Genomic DNA, 21,830 nt, shown 5'->3' with positions numbered 1-21,830 from the left:
CATGAAAGACCAAGAAAACAAAATTCTATAAATCAGTTTTGTTGCAGCCATGTCACTGGTTATTTGAAACAGGCAGTCAAAGAAATGTCCTTACTCAGTTTCTCATTCATGAGAAGAAAAAGTACTATTTTGAAAATGGTTCTTCTTCTACTCTCCTAGAGAAGTTCCTGTCCTTTCCTTTATGAGACAGAAGTTTGAGCTCACTTTTGCCACTATCAACTCACATTCAGAGTCCTGCTCCTACCAACATTTTTTCTGCAAGTCACCAGGTCATTCAGAAGCCAGGCCTTTGTGGACACTTGAGACATAGGTTGAACTCAGTTAATTTTGCTTGGAAACTGGGCAGACAGACACCTCCAAACAAGCATATCATAGTAAAATGGTAAACACTAAGGTCTAAGTCACAAAGGCTAGATGGCTTCTAAGATACTTCTTGTCTCTTACTTTCTAGAATTGATCTACCTTCCAGTTGTAACTTAAATTCTTCTCTTACAACCAAAATATAGACAAGCTAACACCCACTGGCTACTACTTGAACTCATTCACATTTGGGGGGAAAAAAACCCTTTTTCCTCTTCACAAACCACCTAATTTTGCTTTCATCTACTCTGCTGAGAAGCACCTTCACTGGACAAAAGTCTTAGAAACTACAGTTGGCTCAGCCTCCTGGGCCATCCACTGTGACCATGGCCAGAGAGGTGAGGTTAGGAAGCAAACTGTTAGCCAGGGGGAAGCACAGAGGCTGGGGTGTGTAAAGTTCTCAGCATGTGTGTTTGGTGTTAAATGCAGGATGTGGCACCACAGCGACTGGTAAGGTGGTAAGAGTCCACCTGACACTGCACTGAGCCTTCCCTTCACTTCTGTGTGAAAGCTCAGCCCTCTGACGTCAAATTGGTGTAATCTGTAGAATTTTATTCACATTGTTACCTAAGCATGTCCCCATTACCCACCATTACTTGACAGCCAGGTAGCAACAACCCTCCCTAAGCCATCTGCCAGAGAGGTAGCAGAGTATATATAGGCTTTGCATGCCTGAAGCCTTGGGTTCAAACCCCAGCACCAGATAACAGCAGAAAAGCAAAATCAAACGGACTATCATAAATAGCGAAGTGGTGCTTTTGTATCTTGCTCAAACAGAAAAACAGGTGACCCTACTGATCACTTTTTCTTCCTTGCCTCCTAGGGGGTATCCCATCTTCAATGCCATCTATCAGAACTAGGCAAACTGGGGAGGGCTGGGATGGGACAATTCTGCATGTTGAGGAAGCAAAGCTGGATTCCCACTGGGAATGAATGCAATCTTCCAGAAGGAAATGCATGGCTTTCAAGGGCTTACTCTCCCAAGCAGAAAAGGATGAACTGGTTGGCTTAACTGTGAGCCCTCTGGAGAGCCTGGCACTGAGGCAAGTACAACTACAAGAGTCAGCTCAAGTTCCCCAAATCATAAACCACCCAGAAATCTACCCTCCCCTATGGCACCCCACCCTCACCCCCTTTGTATTTCCTAATGAGAACTGTTTGGGTGCAATCATTTCTCTCCACACACCCTTTCCTCCAGTTTCAACAGAATGAAGAATTGCAGACAACGGGCCTCAGAAAACACTGTTCACCCTCATTTTCTGCAACTCGGTGGGATCCCAGATGGCCTGTCCTCAAAACACCTTGCCAAGCTAACACTACACCAACTAGCACTACAGTAGAAGCAGAAAACAGAGGTGACAATGGTGAGAGCTATTCCTTTCATCTAGAAAGGGACAACAGATAACATTGTCCTTAAAGAAAAAAAAAATGTATAGAACAACATAATGCAGAATCACTTCACTCAATGGGCAGGGAGATTCTTTATATTTAGTAAGCAATGGTTCTCAAATGCTCAGATCATCTAGATGAATATAATGACTTAAAGAGACTCTGTATTTTTAATACAAAGAACATAATGCAATCATTCAATGTCTAAGATATTCATATTTTACAGAGAGGTTGGAAGTAGTTCACTTCCCTGAACTTTATTTACTCAAGTTACGGATTAAAAAAATTCAAAAGGTAGACAAGAGGCTGGGGAGGCAATCAGTGTGTTATGGAGGTGGAATAGGGGTCCCCCCCAAAATCTGCAAAGGATCTACCACTGTGTTCCCAGTTTGAATAGTAACAATAACTCTGGCATAATTCTCCATAAAAGATCTAATTAGAAGGTGGCAATAAATGCTTGCAGACATTTAACTGTGATAATTACTTCTTTCTTTAAAGAGAGATGGAATCATATGTTTACATTTCATCGCATGTTTCCTTAGTTAAAACACTATGCAAACACTTTGTGTAAAACAGGATTCAAACCAGGATAAAAATATCTGCTGAGATAAGCAACAGCACTTATTTAAAGTGATTTATCAACTAACTTTCTTAAGCCAAGGCACAACAGCCATTTAAAGGAAGCTCTATTCTGGTTATTTCTTTTCATCCTATAGTTTGACGATCCTTGTACCTCAATGAACAATTTCTTAATTATATCTGGGATACCTTAAGTGAATTCTTGTTGTGGTAGTTGGGAAATGGGTACCTCTTATTATTAATATTTTTAGACAAATACAGAGAGACAGACAGAAGGAGAAAAAGAGACTACAGCAGAGAAGCTTCCTTCAATGGATAAGGGCTGGGCTGGAACCTGGATCACACACATGGCAAAGCAGTGCACTGTCTAAGTGAGCTATTCTGCCGGCCCTCTATTCTCATAACAAGACAATAAAAGTAAACTGGCATTTGGTGTATTACACCAAAGTAATGAACTCCAGGGCAGGGGGGAGGTGGTGTTAAGATCCTGGAACATGATGATGGAGGAGTACCCAGGTGGGGCATTGAGTGTTATGTGGAAAAGTGAGAAATGTTACATACCTACCAACTACTGTATTTTACTATCGACTGTAAATCATTAATCCCTCCAATTAAGAAAAAGAAAAGAACACAGTAAACTGGAAAATGCAATAATTTAGAGACTAATAGAACTGGGTGAGCTCTCAGCAACTAGGGAGTCATTTCATAAGGATGGATTCAAGTATAGTCCTACTTTCAAAATTAAAACCTAACATAAATAAGAGGTATATTTATTTTTATGAGACCAAAGCACTGTTCAGCTCTGACATATGCTGTTTTAGGAACAGAACAGTGGGGTGGAGGCATGCAAGTCCTGTGCTCCAATGCTGAGCTATCTCCCTGGCTTAGTTTTTTGTTTGTTCAGCTTCTGTGCTGTAGTCTCTTTTTCTCCTGTCTCTCTGGATCTATCTAAAAATAAAACAAAAACAAAAAAGTGGTTTTTAAGACTCATTTCTTTATGGTCTGGGAGGTGGCACTGTGGATAAAGCACCGGACTCTCAAGCACAAGGTCCTGAGTTTGATCCCTGGCAGCACATGTACCAGAGCGATGGCTGGTTCTTTCTCTCTCTCCTCCTATCTTTCTCATTAATAAATAAATAATCAAATCTTTTTAAAAAATTCATTTAATGAGAGGTATAAGGTGGTCCTGAGGCTTGAACTCGAACCCTCTCAGCCTCTAACATGACAGTCTTGTATACTGCTGCACTCTCTCCATGGTCTTCAGTTAACATTTTAAGAAAGATGCATTTATCTAAGAGAGCAAGAGAGAATCAGAACATCATTCTGGCACCTGGTGGCTAGGATTGAATGCAGGACCACATATGCATGCAAATCCTGCCCTCTTCCCAGAGTCACTGCCCCCTAGCCACTCAATTCACTTTCTCTAAAAAAAAAAAAAAAAAAAAAAAGCAAAAACATGCCCTGAATTCATACAGCACAGACCAACAGATAAAAATATACATCTAACGTGAAAAGTGATGAGATCCAAGTCACCCAGAGGATTTTGCTGTTTCAACACTGGCACCCACGACTGCCCCCTGCCTTCCAGGATTCCCTTCGGGCGCTGCCACCCAGTGTTTTAGGAAAACTGCTTGATGCCAATCACCTTGGTCGTGTGCATGTCCATCAGCGGCCCTGGGTTCGAGGGCGCTCCTCTGATGCCTTGGCATAAGGTGGCATACACACACACACACACACACACACACACACACACACCTCTTCTCCACCGAAAGATCTCAAAGCCAATATCAATATGTGAGTCCCTGGCGGGACTATGTTGGGCTGCAATCTCGGGTCAGCATCTCGCCCTGCAATCTGGGGCGTCCCACCCTCCAGGCCGTGCCCTCCGCCCGCCGCGCCCCGACCCCGGGAGCATGACACCCCGCGGGACAGTCTCCGGGCGGGCAGGGCGCCCAGGGGCTCGCCCGGATGGGCGCGAGCGGTCAGGGGGCTGCGGGGCAGGAAATCGGGGAAAGTCCCGCGCGCTTCCGGGGCCGTGCGCCCGCACCCGCGCCCCCACACAGCCGCCCGCCGCCCACGCTCCAGGGAGCGAAAAGCGAGCCCGGAGGCAGCCCGCAGCCTGGCGTCCGGGGTCCCATCAGGAGGTGGGAGACACTTACTGGGAAGAAGGGACGCGACGGCGTCGGAACTCTGAGAGGAGAGTTGGGTGAGGTGGCAGCGCCAACTTCCCGGGAAGTTGAAGCTTGCGCGGGCTCCCCTACGACCCACCGGCTGAACGCGGGCCAGCGCAGGCGAGAGAAAAGGAGGCAGGGGCCGGGGGCGGGGCGCAGAGGAGGAGCCGGGGACCGGGACGGGGCGGGGCTGAGGAGAAACTAGGGGCCGGGGGCGGGGCTGAGAACTAGGGATGGGGAGGGGCTGAGGAGAAACTGGGGGCTGTGGGCGGGGCTTAGACCTAGATATGGGGCGGGGCTGAGGAGTTTCTAAAGGACGGGGGGCGGGACTGAGACCTAGAGATGAGGGCGAGGCTGAGGAGAAACTAGGGGCTGGGGGCGGGGCTGAGACCTAGAGATGAGGGCGAGGCTGAGGAGAAACTAGGGGCCGGGGGCGGGGCTGAGACCTAGAGATGGGGAGGGGATGAGGAGAAACTAGGGGCCGGGTCGGGGCTGAGACCTAGAGATGGAGAGGGGATGAGGAGAAACCAGGGGGCGGGGGCGGGGCTGAGATCAGGAGGCGGGGCTGAGGAGAATCTAGGGGCTGTGGGCGGGGCTGAGACCAGGAAACGGGGGCGTGGCAAAGGAGAAGCTAGGGGCTGGAGGAAGAACTGAGGCCAAGAGCCGGGGGCGGGGCTTGGGGAATCTCGGGGGCGGGGCTGTGATTTGAATCAATGACTGGGGCATTTCTGAAAGGAGGGAGCTGGAGGTGGAGCTTAGGGAGCGCTGGGGTCGGACTGCGGGGAATATTAAGACCTAGTGGTGGGGCAGAGAGGCTGGAGGCGGGACTTGGAAAAGCCCAGAGGCGGGGCTGTGTGTGGGCGGGGCTCTCAGGGGAAGCGGGGGGGCGTTGCTGGAGAAGGCTAGGCTCAGGGCTAGGAGGAGGGGCTGGGAGGTAATTTCATGCAGGGGCGGGGCCTCGAGGAAGAGCTGGTGGCTGGGCTAGGAAAAGGACAGAGAAGGGAAAAGGAGGAGTAAAGGGTTGGGTTTAGGGGTTGAGGGCCAGTTTGTGAGGAAGAGCCTTTCGGAGGAAGCGGGTTTGCAGACTCTAGGGAGTGGCAGATACTGGCGGGGAAAGGAGGGGAGGGGAGGGAGGGGTGGAAGGGGGAGGTGGACATAAGACTATGAAGAATAGAGACGCCCCCACTCCAGAATGGGCAGAGCTGCAGATATCCTGTTGCTCGAAACTGGGAGAAAAGCTGGACGCTGATCTGGACTGCTGGGCGAGACCATTGGGAACGATGGCCCCGACAGGTTTAGGAGACGAGCTGGGGAAATGTTGCCCTGGGACCTGTCACTTTGTGCGGTCTGTAAACCAGCCTCCTAGTGCGCCCAGGCGACTGATGAACTCAGGCTCATTTGCACCTTGACCGGCGAGCCACAAGTCCCTTGCAATATTACCCTCTGATACCTTTATAGACAATGCTGCTTTATTAACCTCGGCTGCTTCTAACTTTTTTTTTCCCTCCATTTGGCTTTTCAGCCTCCAGTGCCCTCAAGTACTCTTGGTGATAATCTGAGGTGCTGGTGACTTCTGGTTTCCATTACAGGAGAATTCATTATTCTCAGGGCTTTTTCTAGGAATAAAGCCCTGACTCCTGCTGCACTGGTCCAGTCTGAGTCTCAGCCAACTCTGTGGCTTCTTTATGTCTATCTCTGTCTGCGCAGAGACACAGGCTAGCTCTCTAGGATGGGATGGGACAGATTCCCAGCCTTTCCTCTGCTGAGGAGCCCTGGCCCCTGCCCTGACACTGGAACTGCTCTTCAAAGGCCAGGGAGCTGGCCCTTCCTGAGAATATGATGCACCATAATGATCCATTCCATAAATGTTCTCTAAGCACCTACTGAACGGCGGCCCTATGCAAGAGTGGGCTTATTAATAATAGGAGCAACACTTCTGAGTGTGTTACTGTTCCGATCCTCAGTCTAATTCTCAGTCATACATCCTACAAAATCCAAGTCGTTAATCCTACAATTGCATCAGTTTTACAGAGAACTAAAGGAGCCCATCTAAAGTTTAGGAAGTGGCAGAGACCCCCCAAAAAAGTCTATTACCTAAAATAGACAAAAATCACAATGCATTTGGGTTTAAAAGCTAAATGGAAAATGATCCAGAGGCGTTTTTTAGTTTATTTATTTATTTATTTTTACTTGCCACCAAGGTTATTCCAGTGGCTTGGTACCAGCACTATGAATCCACCACTCCTGGCAGTTGATTTTTTTTTAAATTAATTTATTTATGAGAAAGGAGGAGAAAGAACCAGACGTCACTCTGGTACATGTGCTGCCGGGGATTGAACTTGGGACCTCATGCTTGAGAATCCAATGCTTTATCCACTGTGCCACCTCCCGGACCACACAGTCAGTTTTTTTTTTCTTTTCCTTTTTTTTTTTTTTTTTTTAATTAGATAGGATACAGAGAAATTGAGAGGTGACAGAGGAACTTGGAGACCTGCTTCATCATTCATGAAGAGGTCCCACGATAGGTGGGGAACAGGGCTCAGACCTGGGTCCTTGAGCTTGGTAATATCTGTGCTTAAAAGGGTGAACCACCACCTGGACCCTCAGAGACATTTCAAAGAGGACATTATCCTGTGGGTATAGCTACAGAAGACGGAGCACATGGGAAATCCTGTGAGGGAAGTAAGTGCTGTCTGAGCTGGGTTTGGAAAAAGTAATGACTGCTTCACAAGTATGCACACGTGAAGTAATGGCATTATAAGTATTTTTCAGGCATTTAGAAGAACTCTCGAGAAAGAAATGGAGTGGAGGTTGAAATAAGGCTAACATGATAGAAAGGAGCCTAATCCAAGTGTTTACTTCCTACAAGAACAAGAGAACATTAATTCAAACCTTGGTTGGTAGAAAGCCAGAAGGATTTCTAAGCATGGGAATCATATCAAATATTGTCTAAAGGAACCTGGAAATAGCCTAGAGAATGTCAGAGCCAAGAAACATGCTTATGAAGTTATTGACTGATATCTGGGTGGAATACTGTGGTAGACAGAGAAAGATATCCAGTCCATAATTCCCAGAAACAGTGACTGTGCAAATTTCTAAGGCAAAAGGATTTTTGCAGATATGATTTAAATTCAAGGCAGTGACTTGGAGGAGATACCTTAGATTATTTGGGTAGATTCAATTTCATCACACAAGTCCCATAACATGGAAGTGTAGATCAGAGAGAATCAATGCATAGGAGGGATTTGACCTAGGCCAGGAGCCAAAGAACTTGGGCTGGGGTGTGGGGGGAGGGGTTTTCTAGAAGCTAAGAATGAATCTTAACCAACACATAAATGGGAATTTTCAGTTATCCAACCACAAGGATATGAATTTTACCCATGATCCAAATGAGCAAAGAAATTAGTCCTCCCTCAGAGCCTCACTTCTTTGCCTCTAAGTACCAGTCTTGAGAGCAAGAGTGTGCTACTTACTCCCTTTCTACCCTTTAGCCTGTGCGTGTGCATGTTTCACATGGGTATGTGCGTGTAGCACATGGGTATGTCTGTCTCCCTCTATATCAAATCTCATGGATTAAACAAAACAATACAAAACTGTGATCTGGGAGGTAGATCAGCTGTTTAAAAAATAGGTTTTGTACCTGTCACCAGAAATCTTTGTTTTTATACCATCACTGAAGGAGGGGAGAATCTGGAAAACATCAAAGGAAGTCAAACACTATTTCACTTATTTGAGAGGGAAGGAGAAAAGGGAAGGGCCCTCAGTAGTATTAACAGGTGTAGCTGTGACTTGAAAAGGAAGTGAGAGCAGAACCATATAAGTGAGTAAAAATGGGCAAAAAAAAAATTTTTTTTTTGATCTATAGTTGAATCTTATCTGACTTTGGGAAACTTACGTAGTTTCTGCTGGAGGGGGATCAGGACACAGAACTCTGGTCATGGGAATGGATTGGAATTATAGCCCTATTATAATTTTGTAAATCACTAAAAAATTAAAAAATAGATTTGTATATTTGTTTAATGTCTCAAATTCAATCACTGGCAATACACATGCAAGTTTTCTGCTTCTTTCATAATATGAACAAGTAATCTATAAAAACATTCATTATTGTGATGGAGTTCAAATAGTCTCTGAGAAAAGTCACAGCCAAAAACCAGTTGTGATTTTTCATCTTGGTAAAGTTTACAGAAACAGCAGCCCAGAAGTGTCACAATGGGTTAAGTGTTAAACTCTCAAGCACAAAGTTCTGAGTTTAATCTCAGACATCACATATGCAAGAGTGATACTCTAGTTCTCTTTGACAAATTAATCTTCAAAAAAAAAAAAAGTTCTCAGAAAGAGTACCAGGAGATAGTTCAGGACATTACAATACAGGACTTAAAATTTCTGAAAGTCTAGATATGAGCACCAACATACACCAGAGCAGAGCAGAACTCTTTTCTCTCATAAATCTTAAAAAAGATTTTACAAAGATGTAAGCATGTGTCACGTAGATGTTTTATGTAGAACACTGTTTCTAAGATTCACAGGTGGATCAAGGCAGAGCTCTGTCTTCAAGAAGAAAACAGTTGTGATTACCATTTGTTCAATGAATTAAAATTATGAGAAACCTAGCTTTTAAAAATATTTTTTTATTTATTATTGGATAGGGACAAAATGAGAGGAGAGAGATGGAGAGGAAAAAAGACAGGCATTTGCAGCCCTGCTTCACAACTCATGAAGTTTTCCCCCTGCAGGTGGGGACCGGGGCTTGAGCCTGGGTCCTTGTGCACTATAGTGTGTATGTTTAAACAGGTGCACCACCGTCTGCATCCCCAAACCTAGTTTTTAAAAGCTGTTTTATGGGGCCAGGTAAGTGGTGGAGCACCAGGTTGAGCACATGTTACAATGCACAAGGACCCTGGTTCAAGACCCCAGACCCCACCTGCAAAGAGAAAGCTTCGCAAGTGGTGAAGAAGTGATGCAGGTCTCTTTCTTCCCTATCCTTTTTGGTTTTTGTCTCTATCCAATAAATAAAACATTTTTTAAAAAGAAAAAAAAGCAATTTTACTTGATTGAACCACCAGGGGACAGGAATAAGAGTCCTTTGAGTATCCAGTTCTTTTGGTCAGGAAACTGGTTGGGAACACTACCTGGGGGACCTCGGGGTGGCACACTCAGTTCAGCATGTTACCTTATGCAAGGATCAGGGATCTAGCCCCCAGTCTCCACCTGCAGGGGGAATCTTCATGAGTGATGAAGCAGGGATGCAGGTATTTCTCTCTCCCCTATCATCCCCATCTCACTCAAATCTCTTTCTGTCCTATTAGAAGCCGTTGGAAATGGTGATTTCACAGCAGAGGTGACCAGCCCCAGTGATAATCCTGAGGGTGACTCGACTCCTCATACTGTTATTTTTATTCTTACTAATTAATGCTTCCCTACTAACTTTAAAAAAATGTAGAAAAGGAGTGATGCTGTTTGGGAAAATTGCTCAATTTCTGCTACGTTAATCAAACACAAATATAGAAATTACCCATTTAAAATGGTCACATATTTTAAATCAACTAAAGTGGCATAAACATTACTTAAAAATAGCATGCTATAAATAAGTCACTTCATGATTGTTTATTTAAAATATTATGACTCTGAATGTAAATACATATGGGCTTACATAATGTAATGTTCATAGAAACCCCCAATTAAAATGTTTGTCTATCCACAATGCCTTTTTTCTAGTAAGCATAATAACAAATTTTCCTAACTCATTGAAAGTCTTTAAATTAAAGCATTTTTGAGTCTTGATTTGTGAAGTTACTGAAAAATAAGTTAGGCTTAATTACATCAAACAGTTATTTGCAATGCTGTCACAGATTCCTCCATGGCAAACGAGTCACATATTGTTATTGCACAGTTTATAGGTACAGGTTATTAGGTGCAGATAAACTCTCTATGTAGTAATAGTGTTTTCACTGCAACTTGCTCAATACATTTAAAATTATGAGTACAATTTACAAAATCATTAACAATATACTTTTAAAAGTATCCTGAGGATATTACAAAATTCATTTTACCAGCCCTTCATTTCTTTGCTTTATTTGCCATTTTAATTTCCAAGATAATAGTTGTCCATATTGTTACATAAAAATGTTTTTATAGTCCTATTAACAAAATATTTATTTAAGCTAAATAGTATATAATTGTCCATCAAATACTTAGTCCCATATGCCTCCGGTCTCATTGGTTAAAATCAAGTATTTATCAAGTTTTCTATAATCCTAAACCAGAAAATATACAGCACAAAACAGACAGAAATGGTTATTAGCACATTTAAGTTAAAAGCATTGTGCATTTTTAACATTTTTGGTCATATTCTATAATAAAATAATGTATTTTGGCAAAAATAATAAAATATAAGGTTCAGTTTTCTTTCTATTAATGGTATATCAGGCAAATATTTTACATTTGTAAATACTATCTATTCAATTTGACTGTTTTCACATTTGTTTCTAAAAACACTGCTAAAAGACTTTTAGAACTTTGAAACTAGAAACACCTAATAACAGAAAATGGAACAGATTAAAGTAAAATGTCTTGCTTGATGCTCGAACTTCCTTTCATAAGTTTCTAGGCTTACTTTGAAGTATGTCAACATAGAATTGTTATGGCTGGCTAAGACACTTGACTCAATGCAGTTTATAATAATAATCTCAGAAGTTTTCCTGCAGTTTATCTGCAAATTAGGATAGAAATTTAAAAAGTTGAAAAAAAAAAAACAGCTGCAAATACATATCTTATATTCTGGTGGCAGTAATTGTTATGGCACACAAAAAAGAGAAGTCTTGCAGTTTTCTCTTATACACACACAGACTATGCTCAAATAAAATGTGTAAGATATATTACATATATACACACAATCACATCTGTATACATAATACAACTTAAGGTCCAAAGGGGAAAATTAGCAAAAACATTATATAATAATAAGCTGGTTGAGAGGTTTAATGCAGACGTTCCTCTTCTTAATTATTACCCAAATTTCAGTTTTCATTAACAGGAAGAGTATGTGAAGTATGTGTTTGATAGAGGGAGTGAGAGTGTGATAAATTAAGAGATAGCTAATGTGCAACTGCCTTAAGATAAAAGGTGTATTTACTGGGAAAGAAATTCATGTAGAGATAAGATATATGCAGAAGATTCTGATTTATCAACAATCAGAAAACAAAATTCCTTTAACACTAGAACATACTCGTTATACTATATATGTACTATTATAGCACTACCTATACATTCTACTTTAGGCAATATACTCTAATTCTGAATGACCTTGTTAATTTTTAAGGCATCAGTGTATCAAGGGCAAAGCTCCATAAATAAGTATAAAAACAGGAAAGCATTAGCTTATTTGTGGTAGAGAGTGAGCTGTACATTATATGTGTTGGTCACTTCCATGGAGTAGATAATAAATTAAGCATCTTATTTTTAAAACGTTATAGTATAAATTTCACTTCATTTTTGAACACTTCATTTAATGTGCTGAACTGATCAGGCAATATTCTCATTTTCATTGTTCCATCGGCTCCACATGAGAAGATGTGATTTGCTGGCCCTGTCTCAATCTGCATCACTCCAGTACCAATATTTCTGAAAATCGACTGCCGAGCGTGTTCATTGATAAAAGTGTGGAGAAGACTAAAGTTAGAGAGACTCCAGATCTGGAAAATATTAAAAGAAAAATAAAAAATTAGGGAAAACAATTACCAAAAAATGTTTAAATAAAAAAGTTTAGTCTTGCCTTCCTGTGCAAATAGAAATTTTTTTAAATGAAGGAGATGATCCTATATTGGTCTAAGTCAGAACATCTTAAACCTGTGTAAATGTCATTTTCCAAACTTCTTTCCTCCCCCTAAATTTATATTTTTAAAATCCATTAAGTAAGAGAGCATTAGAGATGAGGAAACTAGGGGTCGGGCGGTGGCAGTGGGTTAAGCGCACGTGGCGCAAAGCGCAGGGACCGGCATAAGGATCCCGGTTCGAGCCCCTGGCTCCCCACCTGCAGTGGAGTCGCTTCACGGCGGTGAAGCAGGTATGCAGGTGTCTGTCTTTCTCTCCTCCTCTCTCTCTGTCTTCCCCTCCTCTCTCCATTTCTCTCTGTCCTATCCAACAACAAAGCAACGTCAACAATGGCAATAATAACCGCGAGGCTGCAACAACTAGGGCAACAAAAAGGGGGGAAAATGGCCTCCAGGAGCGGTGGATTCATGGTGCAGGCACTGAGCCCAGCAATAACCCTGGAGGGGAAAAAAAAAGAGATGAGGAAACTTAGGTACAAGTAGACAAAATGTACAATGCTACAGAATCTTGTGGTATTATTAGAGCATTCTACCATGGCTGCTACAATAGTTTCTAAACGTCTTTACTCATGTAAAAGATCTAAATGATGTCAGGATACCTATTTTCAAAAGTTTAGGGGAACCAATTTATTTCCTGATTTTGTTTCTCCTCTCTGACAAATTCATTAACTGATACTTCTCTGAACAAAACTGTGGAGTTGCAACTTCTTTTTATTTTTCATTGCCCCTTCCCAAATTGTAACTTCTAAATATTACATGGTTACTTTAAAATATATATTTTTAGGCTAACATAAACTTCAGAACCAGAGTAAAACCAACCAAAAGAAATAATCTGAAACATAACATGCTCAATCTAAATTGAAGGGAATTCAAGTAAGACAGCTTCATTTGAAGTTAATTTTTTGTTTCTGGTGAGATAAAATGGTTCATTTTCATTCTTCTGCATGTTTCAACCCAGTTTTCCCAGCACTATTTATTGAAGAGAGCCTCCTTCTTCCATTGAATTCTGTATCAAAGTTGAAGTATATATTTGATTATCATTTTTAATGATTTTCTTTATTAATAGGGGAGAAAGAACCAGAGCATTAGTACTGTACATGTGATACTAGGGATCAATCTCAGGAGCCCGTGCTTTTAAGTCCAAAACTCATCCCTGCACCAACTCTTGGGTTGCTGTATTTGATTTTTATATTCAGTTCTAATAAGGTAACTTATTTGCATTAGTCTTACTAGTGTTTAAATTAATGATTCTAATAAATATACTACTTCAGTGACCTGCTGATTACTAGAATAACTTAGGGACAGGTATAAACTTAATTATCCCTTAAGATCTTTCCTTTATTTTTTCTTGTATTTTAAAATTTTATTTATTTATTGATAAAGACAGAGAGAAATTAGGATGAGAGCAGGAGACAGAAAGGGGGAGAGAAAGCCACCAATAAAACTGCTGTGCTATTTGTGAAGCTTTCCTCCTATAGATGAGAACTGGGGGGACTGAACCTGGCTCCCTGCAAGTGTGTGTGCTCTACGGGGTATGTCACTGTCTAGCCTTTAATATCTCCCTCCCTCCCTTTTCTCTCTCTCTTTCTTATTACCTTTATTTATTTATTGGGTAGAGACAGCCAGAAATTGAGAGAAAGTGGGAATCAGAGAGGGAGAGAAACAGAGAAACCTGTAGCACAGCTTCTCCACTTGCAAAGCTTTCTCCCTGCAGGTGGGGACTGGGGGCTTCAACCCCAGTCCTCGCACATTGTAACATGTGCACTCAACCAGGTATGCCACCACCCAGCCCCCCTTTATGATCTAAATATTGGGAGTTGGGCAGTAGTGCAGCAGGTTAAACACACATGGCACAAAGCACAAGGACCGGCATAAGGATCCCTGTTTGAGCCCCTGACACCCCACCTGCAGGGGAGTCACTTCACAGGTGGTGAAGCAGGTCTGCAGGTGTCTATCTTTCTCTCCTCCTCTCTGTCTTCCCCTCCTCTCTCCATTTCTCTCTGTCCTATCTAATAACGACGACATCAATAACAACAACAGTATTTAGAACAACAATGAAAAACAACAAGGAAAACAAAAAGGGAAAATAAATAAATAAGATGTAAATATGATTAAAATCATATGATACTTATAATAAAAACCGCTCATATTTGAACTCTGGACTCAGCAACTGAGCTTTTCTATGATGAGGTCTCGCAACTAAGTATTTCTGTGGTTGGGCACATTTTTAAACAAGTGACTTCACATTTTAAACAACAAACTTTAAACACACTGAGAAAGACTACTAAGCAGGACTGATCCAGAAATATTCAAAATTCCTGAGCCAGGCAGAATGACTGGATGCAGAGACAAAATGAATGAATGTATGAATGAATGAGTGAAGAAATCTGAGAGGGTAATTTTCAACCTACTTCATAGCACCTGAAAATGAATTTGAGTAATTCTGACCATAGAGTCAAGACTATCTAGCATTTGAGCTATGTTTAAATCCACAGGAAATTCAATTCTTTTGCATGTATTAATTAAACTTCATGGAAAAACTGTGAGAATTTCAAGTTATTATTTCATTCATTAAGTGAGTGATTAAATAATTACCGACAGGGGTTAATATTATTCTTATTTAAACAATCTGGTATGATTAATATGATAGATCTAAGAGTTTTTACCACTGGTAGACACTGGCATTAATTATATTTACCTTTATGTTGCCTTCAGCAGATCCAGTAACAAAATACTCTTCAGTTGGATCAATAGCAACGGCTTTCACAGGAGAATCATGGCTCTGGAAAAGCTGTGTCTGTTGCTGTTGTCGAAGGTCAAATACATATGTAAAGCCTTTCCTGCCACCTGATATTAGTAGCTGATGCTTTGGAGCATATGCTAAAACAGTAGCTCCACTCTCATGGCAGGCGAATGCTGAAGGTTGAAGGAAAAGAACAGCAAATATTATTTAATGGTATCAGGAACTAGCTTACTGTTTTTGGCTAACGTGGCCTAATGAGCCATATTTACTCTCCTCCCTGAAATAACTAAAAATAAAATAAAGTTATATGTAGGAAACAGTGCTTAGAGATACTGAAATCAAGCAGTGAAGAATGACCTCTGAGAGATAGGAAACAAAAGGTTTGGAGCCATACAACTACCATCAGTGCTTTTTATAGTGTTTCTATTTTGGAAAATGGACTTAGATTAGTATTCCTACCAGTCACAGTAGATCTCATAATTTACAAGGCTCCCTTTTCTACTGGATTGTTGGAAAAGTCCTGGTGTATTTTTCTGGTTTTCAAAGGTCATTTTTTTATATTAAGAACCAAGATAAATCAATGACAGATTGCCTATTTTGTTGGGTAAACTTTTGCCATCTTTCAATGAGCTTCATAATTCTTTGTTCGCAGAATCACCTATCTTTAATGGCAAGACACTCAACAAGGTGCTGTTTCACCTTATTTTTGCCTCTACGGTTATCGCTGGTGCTCAGTGCCTGCACTACGAATCCACTGCTCCTGTGGCCATTTTTTCAATTTTTTGTATAGGACAGAAATAAACTGAGAGATGAGGGGAAGATAGGAGAGGGAGAGGGAAAGACAGACACCTGCAGACCGCAGGTGGAGAGGCAGGGCTTGAACCAGGATCCTTGCATGGATCCTTAGGCTTCCATACTATGTGTGCTTAGCCCAGCCTCCTAACAAGGCTATTTTTTTTGTTTTACAGCTTCATCTGAATTGAATGTTAAATCACACAAGGAGTTTCAAAGAGAGAAACAATTGGAAATCTGACAGTACAAGGCCAGTTGAGTATGTGGATATGGCAACATATCCCACACAGGCTTCAGTGATTTTTTGACAGGTGATCAAAACTGTTTATGTTATTATATTCTCATCAGGGAACACAACTCCTTTACAATTAATGAGTTCTGGACATTTCTGGATAATGGATTTGTCCCAAGTGTCCAACTGCTGACAGTACACATTTGAATCCTTTGCTTCCTTGTTAGAAGCTTGAAGAACACAACATCTTTAAAATCCCACCACACTGAGAACATAACCCTCCTCTGATCAATGTCTGCTTTCAATGCCCTTTGAGGTGAATCATCACAATGGGACTAAGACCGTTTGTGCACCATACTTGTAAACAATACACTTCTCATCATGTTATCGGTGGCTTCTGAGGAGGACTATTTTCCTCACTTTTAATGAACGAATCACAGATGTTCAGATGAAGGATCAAATGAACTACTTTGAATTCATGAAGAACTCAAATATAAAGCTTGTCTGACATCCCAGCTTCTTCTGGTGGTCATGAACACTTGAATGATGGCTGTTCAATGTTTCTACTATCAAATGTGGATTTGACTCAATCATTGCCTTTATTTTACTGTCATCTACTTTGATGGGTCTCCATGACTGAGGACTGGTATTAAGATAAAAATTTCTAGCACAGAATTTGAGGAACTATCTTTGGCACTACTGTTCTTGTACAGCATTGTCACCGTAAACTTTAAGCAACTTTCCCAAGCTTGACATGTGTTTTTCCTTTACAGAAGTAAAACAGTAAAACATGGCAAAAATTCACAGCTTGGTCTTACATCTTCAACTTGTAAAATCTCCAAAACTCAACCAAATTGTTAAATTTTTATTTAGAATGAAGCTAGAACTGTCAACTATTAAATGGCATACCAATAACACAGATGTGAATGACTTTACTGCTTTCAAAAATGAACCAGTGTCATCTCTTGCAAAAATGCACCATGACTTTTCTGGCAACCCCATACATACTGTCATCTTGCTGTTATACAAATACTTAATTGAAAAGATTGTCTATCATCACTGACTTGTCTTTGTGGCACTATAAACAACCAGTCTACTATAGATGTGTGGCTACATTATTGGGCTTTCTGCTGTGTCATAATCTGTGGCTATTCTTAAGCCAATACAACATTGTTTTGATTAATGTAGTTTTACTGTAAACCTAGAAATCAGGAAGAGTGCGTCTGCCAAATCATCTGTATTCAGTATTCTAAGTCCATTGCCTCTTTTTAAAACTTTAGGATCAGTGTGCTGACATCTATAATATAGATTGCATGGATTTTGATTAGCAATGCATTAAATCTATAAAGTTGGGAAGAACTGGGCCGAGGATATAGCTCAGTCTACTAAGGCACTAAACTTGCACGCCTGAGGTCTTAGAGGCTGCAGGTTCAATTTCCAGCACTACCTTATGCCACTGATAAGTAGTGTTTTGGTCTTTCTCCTCTCAAAAAAGTGCATATATACATAATCAATAAAGCTGGGAAGTATTAACATCTTAACAATATTAAGTCTTCCTTTTTATGAATGTAAACTAGCTCTCCATTCATTTAAATCTTTGATTGTTTTTACTCCCTTTTTTTAAGTTTCCCCCTGATATATGTTATAAATACTTGGTTAGAGTTATATTGCATTGTATCATTATTTTGGGTCACATTGTAAAGAGTGAGCTAAAAAATTCAAATTCCAATTGTTTATTGTAGTGGGTAGGAATTCCCACAACCAATTCCAATAAATTAACCTTATACCCAATGATTTTGCTGTTGTCATTAGTTCCAAGAGTTATTTTTTATTAGTGATTTAATAGTGATTTATAAGACTGTAAGTTAATAGGGGTATAATTCCATACAGTTCCCACCACCGAGGTTCTGTTTCCCTCCCAATGATAACCACAAAAGTTCTCCTGAGATCACAGTAATGGGTTGACTATATACATAAGTATTTTTTCTTTTTTCAAGTCCATGTGTTTCAATTCTCTATACTGCACTTATCAGTGCAATCACCCCAGTTATTCTTCCTTTTTCTGTTTCCTCTCAGAGAAGTGAAACAGCACCTAACTTCCACAAGTATTCTCTTGAATCTCTTCCCTCTCTGTGATTGTGCAAAAACACAGGCTCCTGATCACAAATGTTCTTGTGGAATTGGGATTCAGAGTCATCTGGCCATTTTCCCCTAACATTTCTTCCCTCTGAGTGTATGTACCAAAATTCTTTTTAGAGTGCAGAAGGAATGAGTTCTGGTTTCCTATAACTGCTTCTTTGGTAGAGTAGACATTGGCTGGCCGTACCATACCCCCAGCTTGTCTCTATCTTTCCCTAGTAGGGTAGGGATCTAGAGAGGTAAGGTTTTGGGACACACTGGCACAGTCATCTGCCTAGGGGTATCAGGATGGATTCATAGTAGCATCTGTAACTTGCTAGCTAAGACTACATGGTTTCTGCAGTAGCTCAGCTATAGTTTGATGAGGAAGGCAACTGCTAGAGCTTGGTGTCTGCACTATGAATCCACTGTTCCTGAAAGCCATTTTTACCATTTTTGTTGTTGCTGCTGTTGTTATTATTGTTGGATAGAACACAGAGAAACTAAGAGTGGAGAGGAAGATAGAGAGGAGGATAGAAAGATAGACACCTGCAGACCTTCTTTATCTCTTGTGAAGTGATGCCTCTGCAGGTGGGGAGCCAGGAGCTCGAACTGGGATCCTTGAGCTAGTCCCTGTGCTTAGTACTATGTGTGCTTAACCCAGTGTGCCACTGCCCATCCCCCTGTAAAAATTATTTCTGTTAAGAATCTGACTTCCGGGAGTCAGCGGTAGAGCAGTGGGTTAAGTGCACGTGGCGCAAAGAGCAAGGACTGGCATAAGGATCCTGGTTTGAGCTCCCGCTCCCCACCTGCAGGGGAGTTGCTTCACAAGCGGTGAAGCAGGTCTGCAGATGTCTATCTTTCTCTTCCTGTCCTCTCTCCATTTCTCTCTGATCTATCCAAAAATGACGACATCAACAATAATATCTACAACAACAATAAAAACAAGAACAACAAAAAGGAAATATTAAAAAAAAAAAAAGTGAGCAGTGTTTAAAAAAAAAAAAAAGATTTTGACTTCCAAATTTTGTAAAATGCTTTCAAAACTTACCGTGAACTAAACTATTGGTAGGTGCTACCAGAGTATCCCACAGACATACATTTCTGGGGAGGAAAGAAAAATTATTTGAGACAAATGTTAACAATTTAATAGAAAATGTCTTACAATAAATTATATGAAGGCTTTAAAAAAACTTTTTAAATTGATTCTTTAATATGAATTAAATTGAAATACACAAATAAAAAATATATATTTGATTTTCTTGAACCCAAAGAAAAATGATTTTGCTATGAATGGAAACAGCTATGAATTACAAATGAAGAATTAATATATAAAAGAATTTCAATGAACGGTGAATTTTATATCCCTTAAATTCCATTTTTAGTGTAATGTGAGGTGTCACAGATAAACATCAAAGTTTAGCAACCTCAGCAAGCTACTTGGTCTCAGCTATTAAGGGTCACTTAAACAACTTGTCTTTCTGTATTTACTTACTTAATGTGAAAGATTAACAATGTCTCTAATAGGACAGGGCCAACATTATATAAATAGCATAATCAGTAAATACTTTGTCTCAAACTTTCATAACACACAGGGAATAACATTGAGAAAAATTAATTCTACCAATAATCCGATCTGTTACTCCCAAAAGTCTGAACACTATAAAAAATAAAAATAGAAAGAATAGATGTGTTTTAATGGAAACAAAAATTCCTTAGCCTTACATTTAGGACATAAAATATGTTCTAAGAAAGAAATCTTTATAATAAAAAAAGGCATAATTATGAAAACACTATTGAGAAAAGAATCAAATCAATTAAAAATAAAGTTCAGGCGAATAGGAAGGTGATTCAGTAGTATAACACAAGATTTCCATTCTTGCATGAGGTCTTGAGTTTGATTTCCAGCACCACACATGCCTGAGATATACTCTAGGCTTTCTCTTACTAAATACAACTTTCAGAAAATTAAAAATAACTCTCAGATATACACAGCACAGTATAGTTCCAGTAATAATCTCTTACCTATTATCAGTTGAAAGACCAGCTGTAGCTATCAGAGAGGATGAACTAACGAAGACAAAATCATTGGCTGTTTTGTTATGACACTGCCAAGTCTGGAATGGTTAGGAAAAAAAAAAGTTACTGCTTCTAACAACGTTATAGAGAGTTAGGCAAAGCATAAATTTTACATGTATATGGGCCTGCAATAGATGCCTGGCATCACAAAAAAAGAAGTAATCAAGGCTTACATAAGCCCTATTTGTCTTATAAGCTTCAGAAAAGCTTCAAGAGAAACACAGAGAGCCCTGCATCCATCTAGAATGGTGTCCCTCTTAAGCTAGGGCTTGAGTCTGGGTCGGATTCATGGCAGGGCATTCAATCTACCTGATGAACTATTTTCCCATCCCCATAATGCTCATTTTAACCCACTTTATCTTTTGAGAATTTATAAAAAGGGGCAATCCCTTAAGGGACATAAACACAAATCTGTTGGCTGAGTGAAAATATGAAGAGAAAAATATACCTTTCAAGGTATCTTCACCAATTCTCTTTTTAGCTGCTTTTTCTTAGATAAGCACTATATTTCAACATTAAACCTTAAGTGAATTATCAGAATCTTTTTAAAAAAATGTTTATATTTATTTATTTATTCCCTTTTGCTGCCCTTTATTGTTTTATTATTGTAGTTATTATTACTGTCGTCGTTGTTAGATAGAACAGAGAGAAATGGAGAGAGGGGGTAAGACAGAGAGGGGGAGATAAAGATAGACACCTGCTTCACCGCCTGTGAAGCGACTCCCCTGCAGGTGGGGATCCAGGGGCTCGAACTGGGATCCTTACACTGGTCCTTGTGCTTGGTGCCACATGTGCAAATTATCAGAATCTTAATGTTTGCTTTACAGGTATTGCTAACATACAGTGAATTTCACTAAGGAATATTAAATATAAACTCAACATTCTATGAACTTGTAGAAAGTTCATTAAATCTGTATAATCCTGAGTAGACATGTATACTTTTTTTTTTCCAAGATTGGCAAGAAAATAGTATTATCAGAGGATATCTTTTACAGTTTGCTGCTTCTTAAGAGATAACTGGTTATTTATCTTTCTTTTCAAGGATCTTATCCATTGCAGCTTAGTGAAGCTAGAAAAGGGGTAGAGTGGTCCAGAGAGCACAGTTTCTGGAAGGTATCACACTGCTATTACAGCGATAATTTACCAAATTACTGAAGATTAAGATTAAGGTTTTTTAAACTTCACAGAAAAATATCTACATAACACAAAGGCAAACTTAAAGTGATTGCATACATAAAACTAAACAGGTTTTTTACTTCGTGCCTAATTACATATTCTTATTTTCATGGAAATGAAAATTAAAACAAATTTAATTCTTGACTTACCAGGTATGGTTTAGGCATGCTTCCAGTAACTGGACAACATTTCCAGTTTGTCTGATACAAACTTAAATATCCATCCGCATCAACTATTCCAAACTTAAGAGAAAAAAGTATTTTAGTATATAAAACAAAAGCCAACTATTTACCCTTGCCCTCACTGTGAATCTCAAATTTTTACCATTAAAGATTTGATTCAGAAATAGTTTGACTTTT

The 21,830-nt window shown here is 40.1% G+C and overlaps 2 protein-coding genes across 3 annotated transcripts in view; both read right to left on the bottom strand.

The window, feature by feature from the left end:
- The window catches only part of TNFAIP8 (TNF alpha induced protein 8), a 158,446-nt gene extending 153,794 nt beyond the window's left edge, over nt 1–4,652 (bottom strand). Inside the window, exon 1 of one of the 2 annotated variants that reach the window (XM_060177423.1) lies at nt 4,488–4,652. Coding sequence is in view for 1 of the 2 variants with exons in the window: in XM_060177426.1 (XP_060033409.1) it covers nt 4,488 (1 nt within the window). In the remaining variant the exon portion in view is untranslated. The remainder of the gene's footprint in view (nt 1–4,487) is intronic. The other variant, XM_060177426.1, reaches the window with a different exon arrangement.
- A 5,436-nt stretch (nt 4,653–10,088) lies between these two features.
- DMXL1 (Dmx like 1) overlaps nt 10,089–21,830 on the bottom strand; it is a 142,879-nt gene continuing 131,137 nt past the window's right edge. The window contains 5 exon segments of the mRNA XM_060171294.1: nt 10,089–12,193; nt 15,030–15,247; nt 19,268–19,320; nt 20,242–20,333; nt 21,621–21,713. Coding sequence (XP_060027277.1) covers nt 11,969–12,193; nt 15,030–15,247; nt 19,268–19,320; nt 20,242–20,333; nt 21,621–21,713 — 681 coding nt within the window. The 3' untranslated portion in view covers nt 10,089–11,968.

Source organism: Erinaceus europaeus, chromosome 2 (assembly GCF_950295315.1).
Source record: "Erinaceus europaeus chromosome 2, mEriEur2.1, whole genome shotgun sequence".
NCBI lineage: Eukaryota > Metazoa > Chordata > Mammalia > Eulipotyphla > Erinaceidae > Erinaceus > Erinaceus europaeus.
The sequence above is the reverse complement of the archived record's forward strand: the minus strand, read 5'-3'. Positions and strand labels throughout refer to the sequence as shown.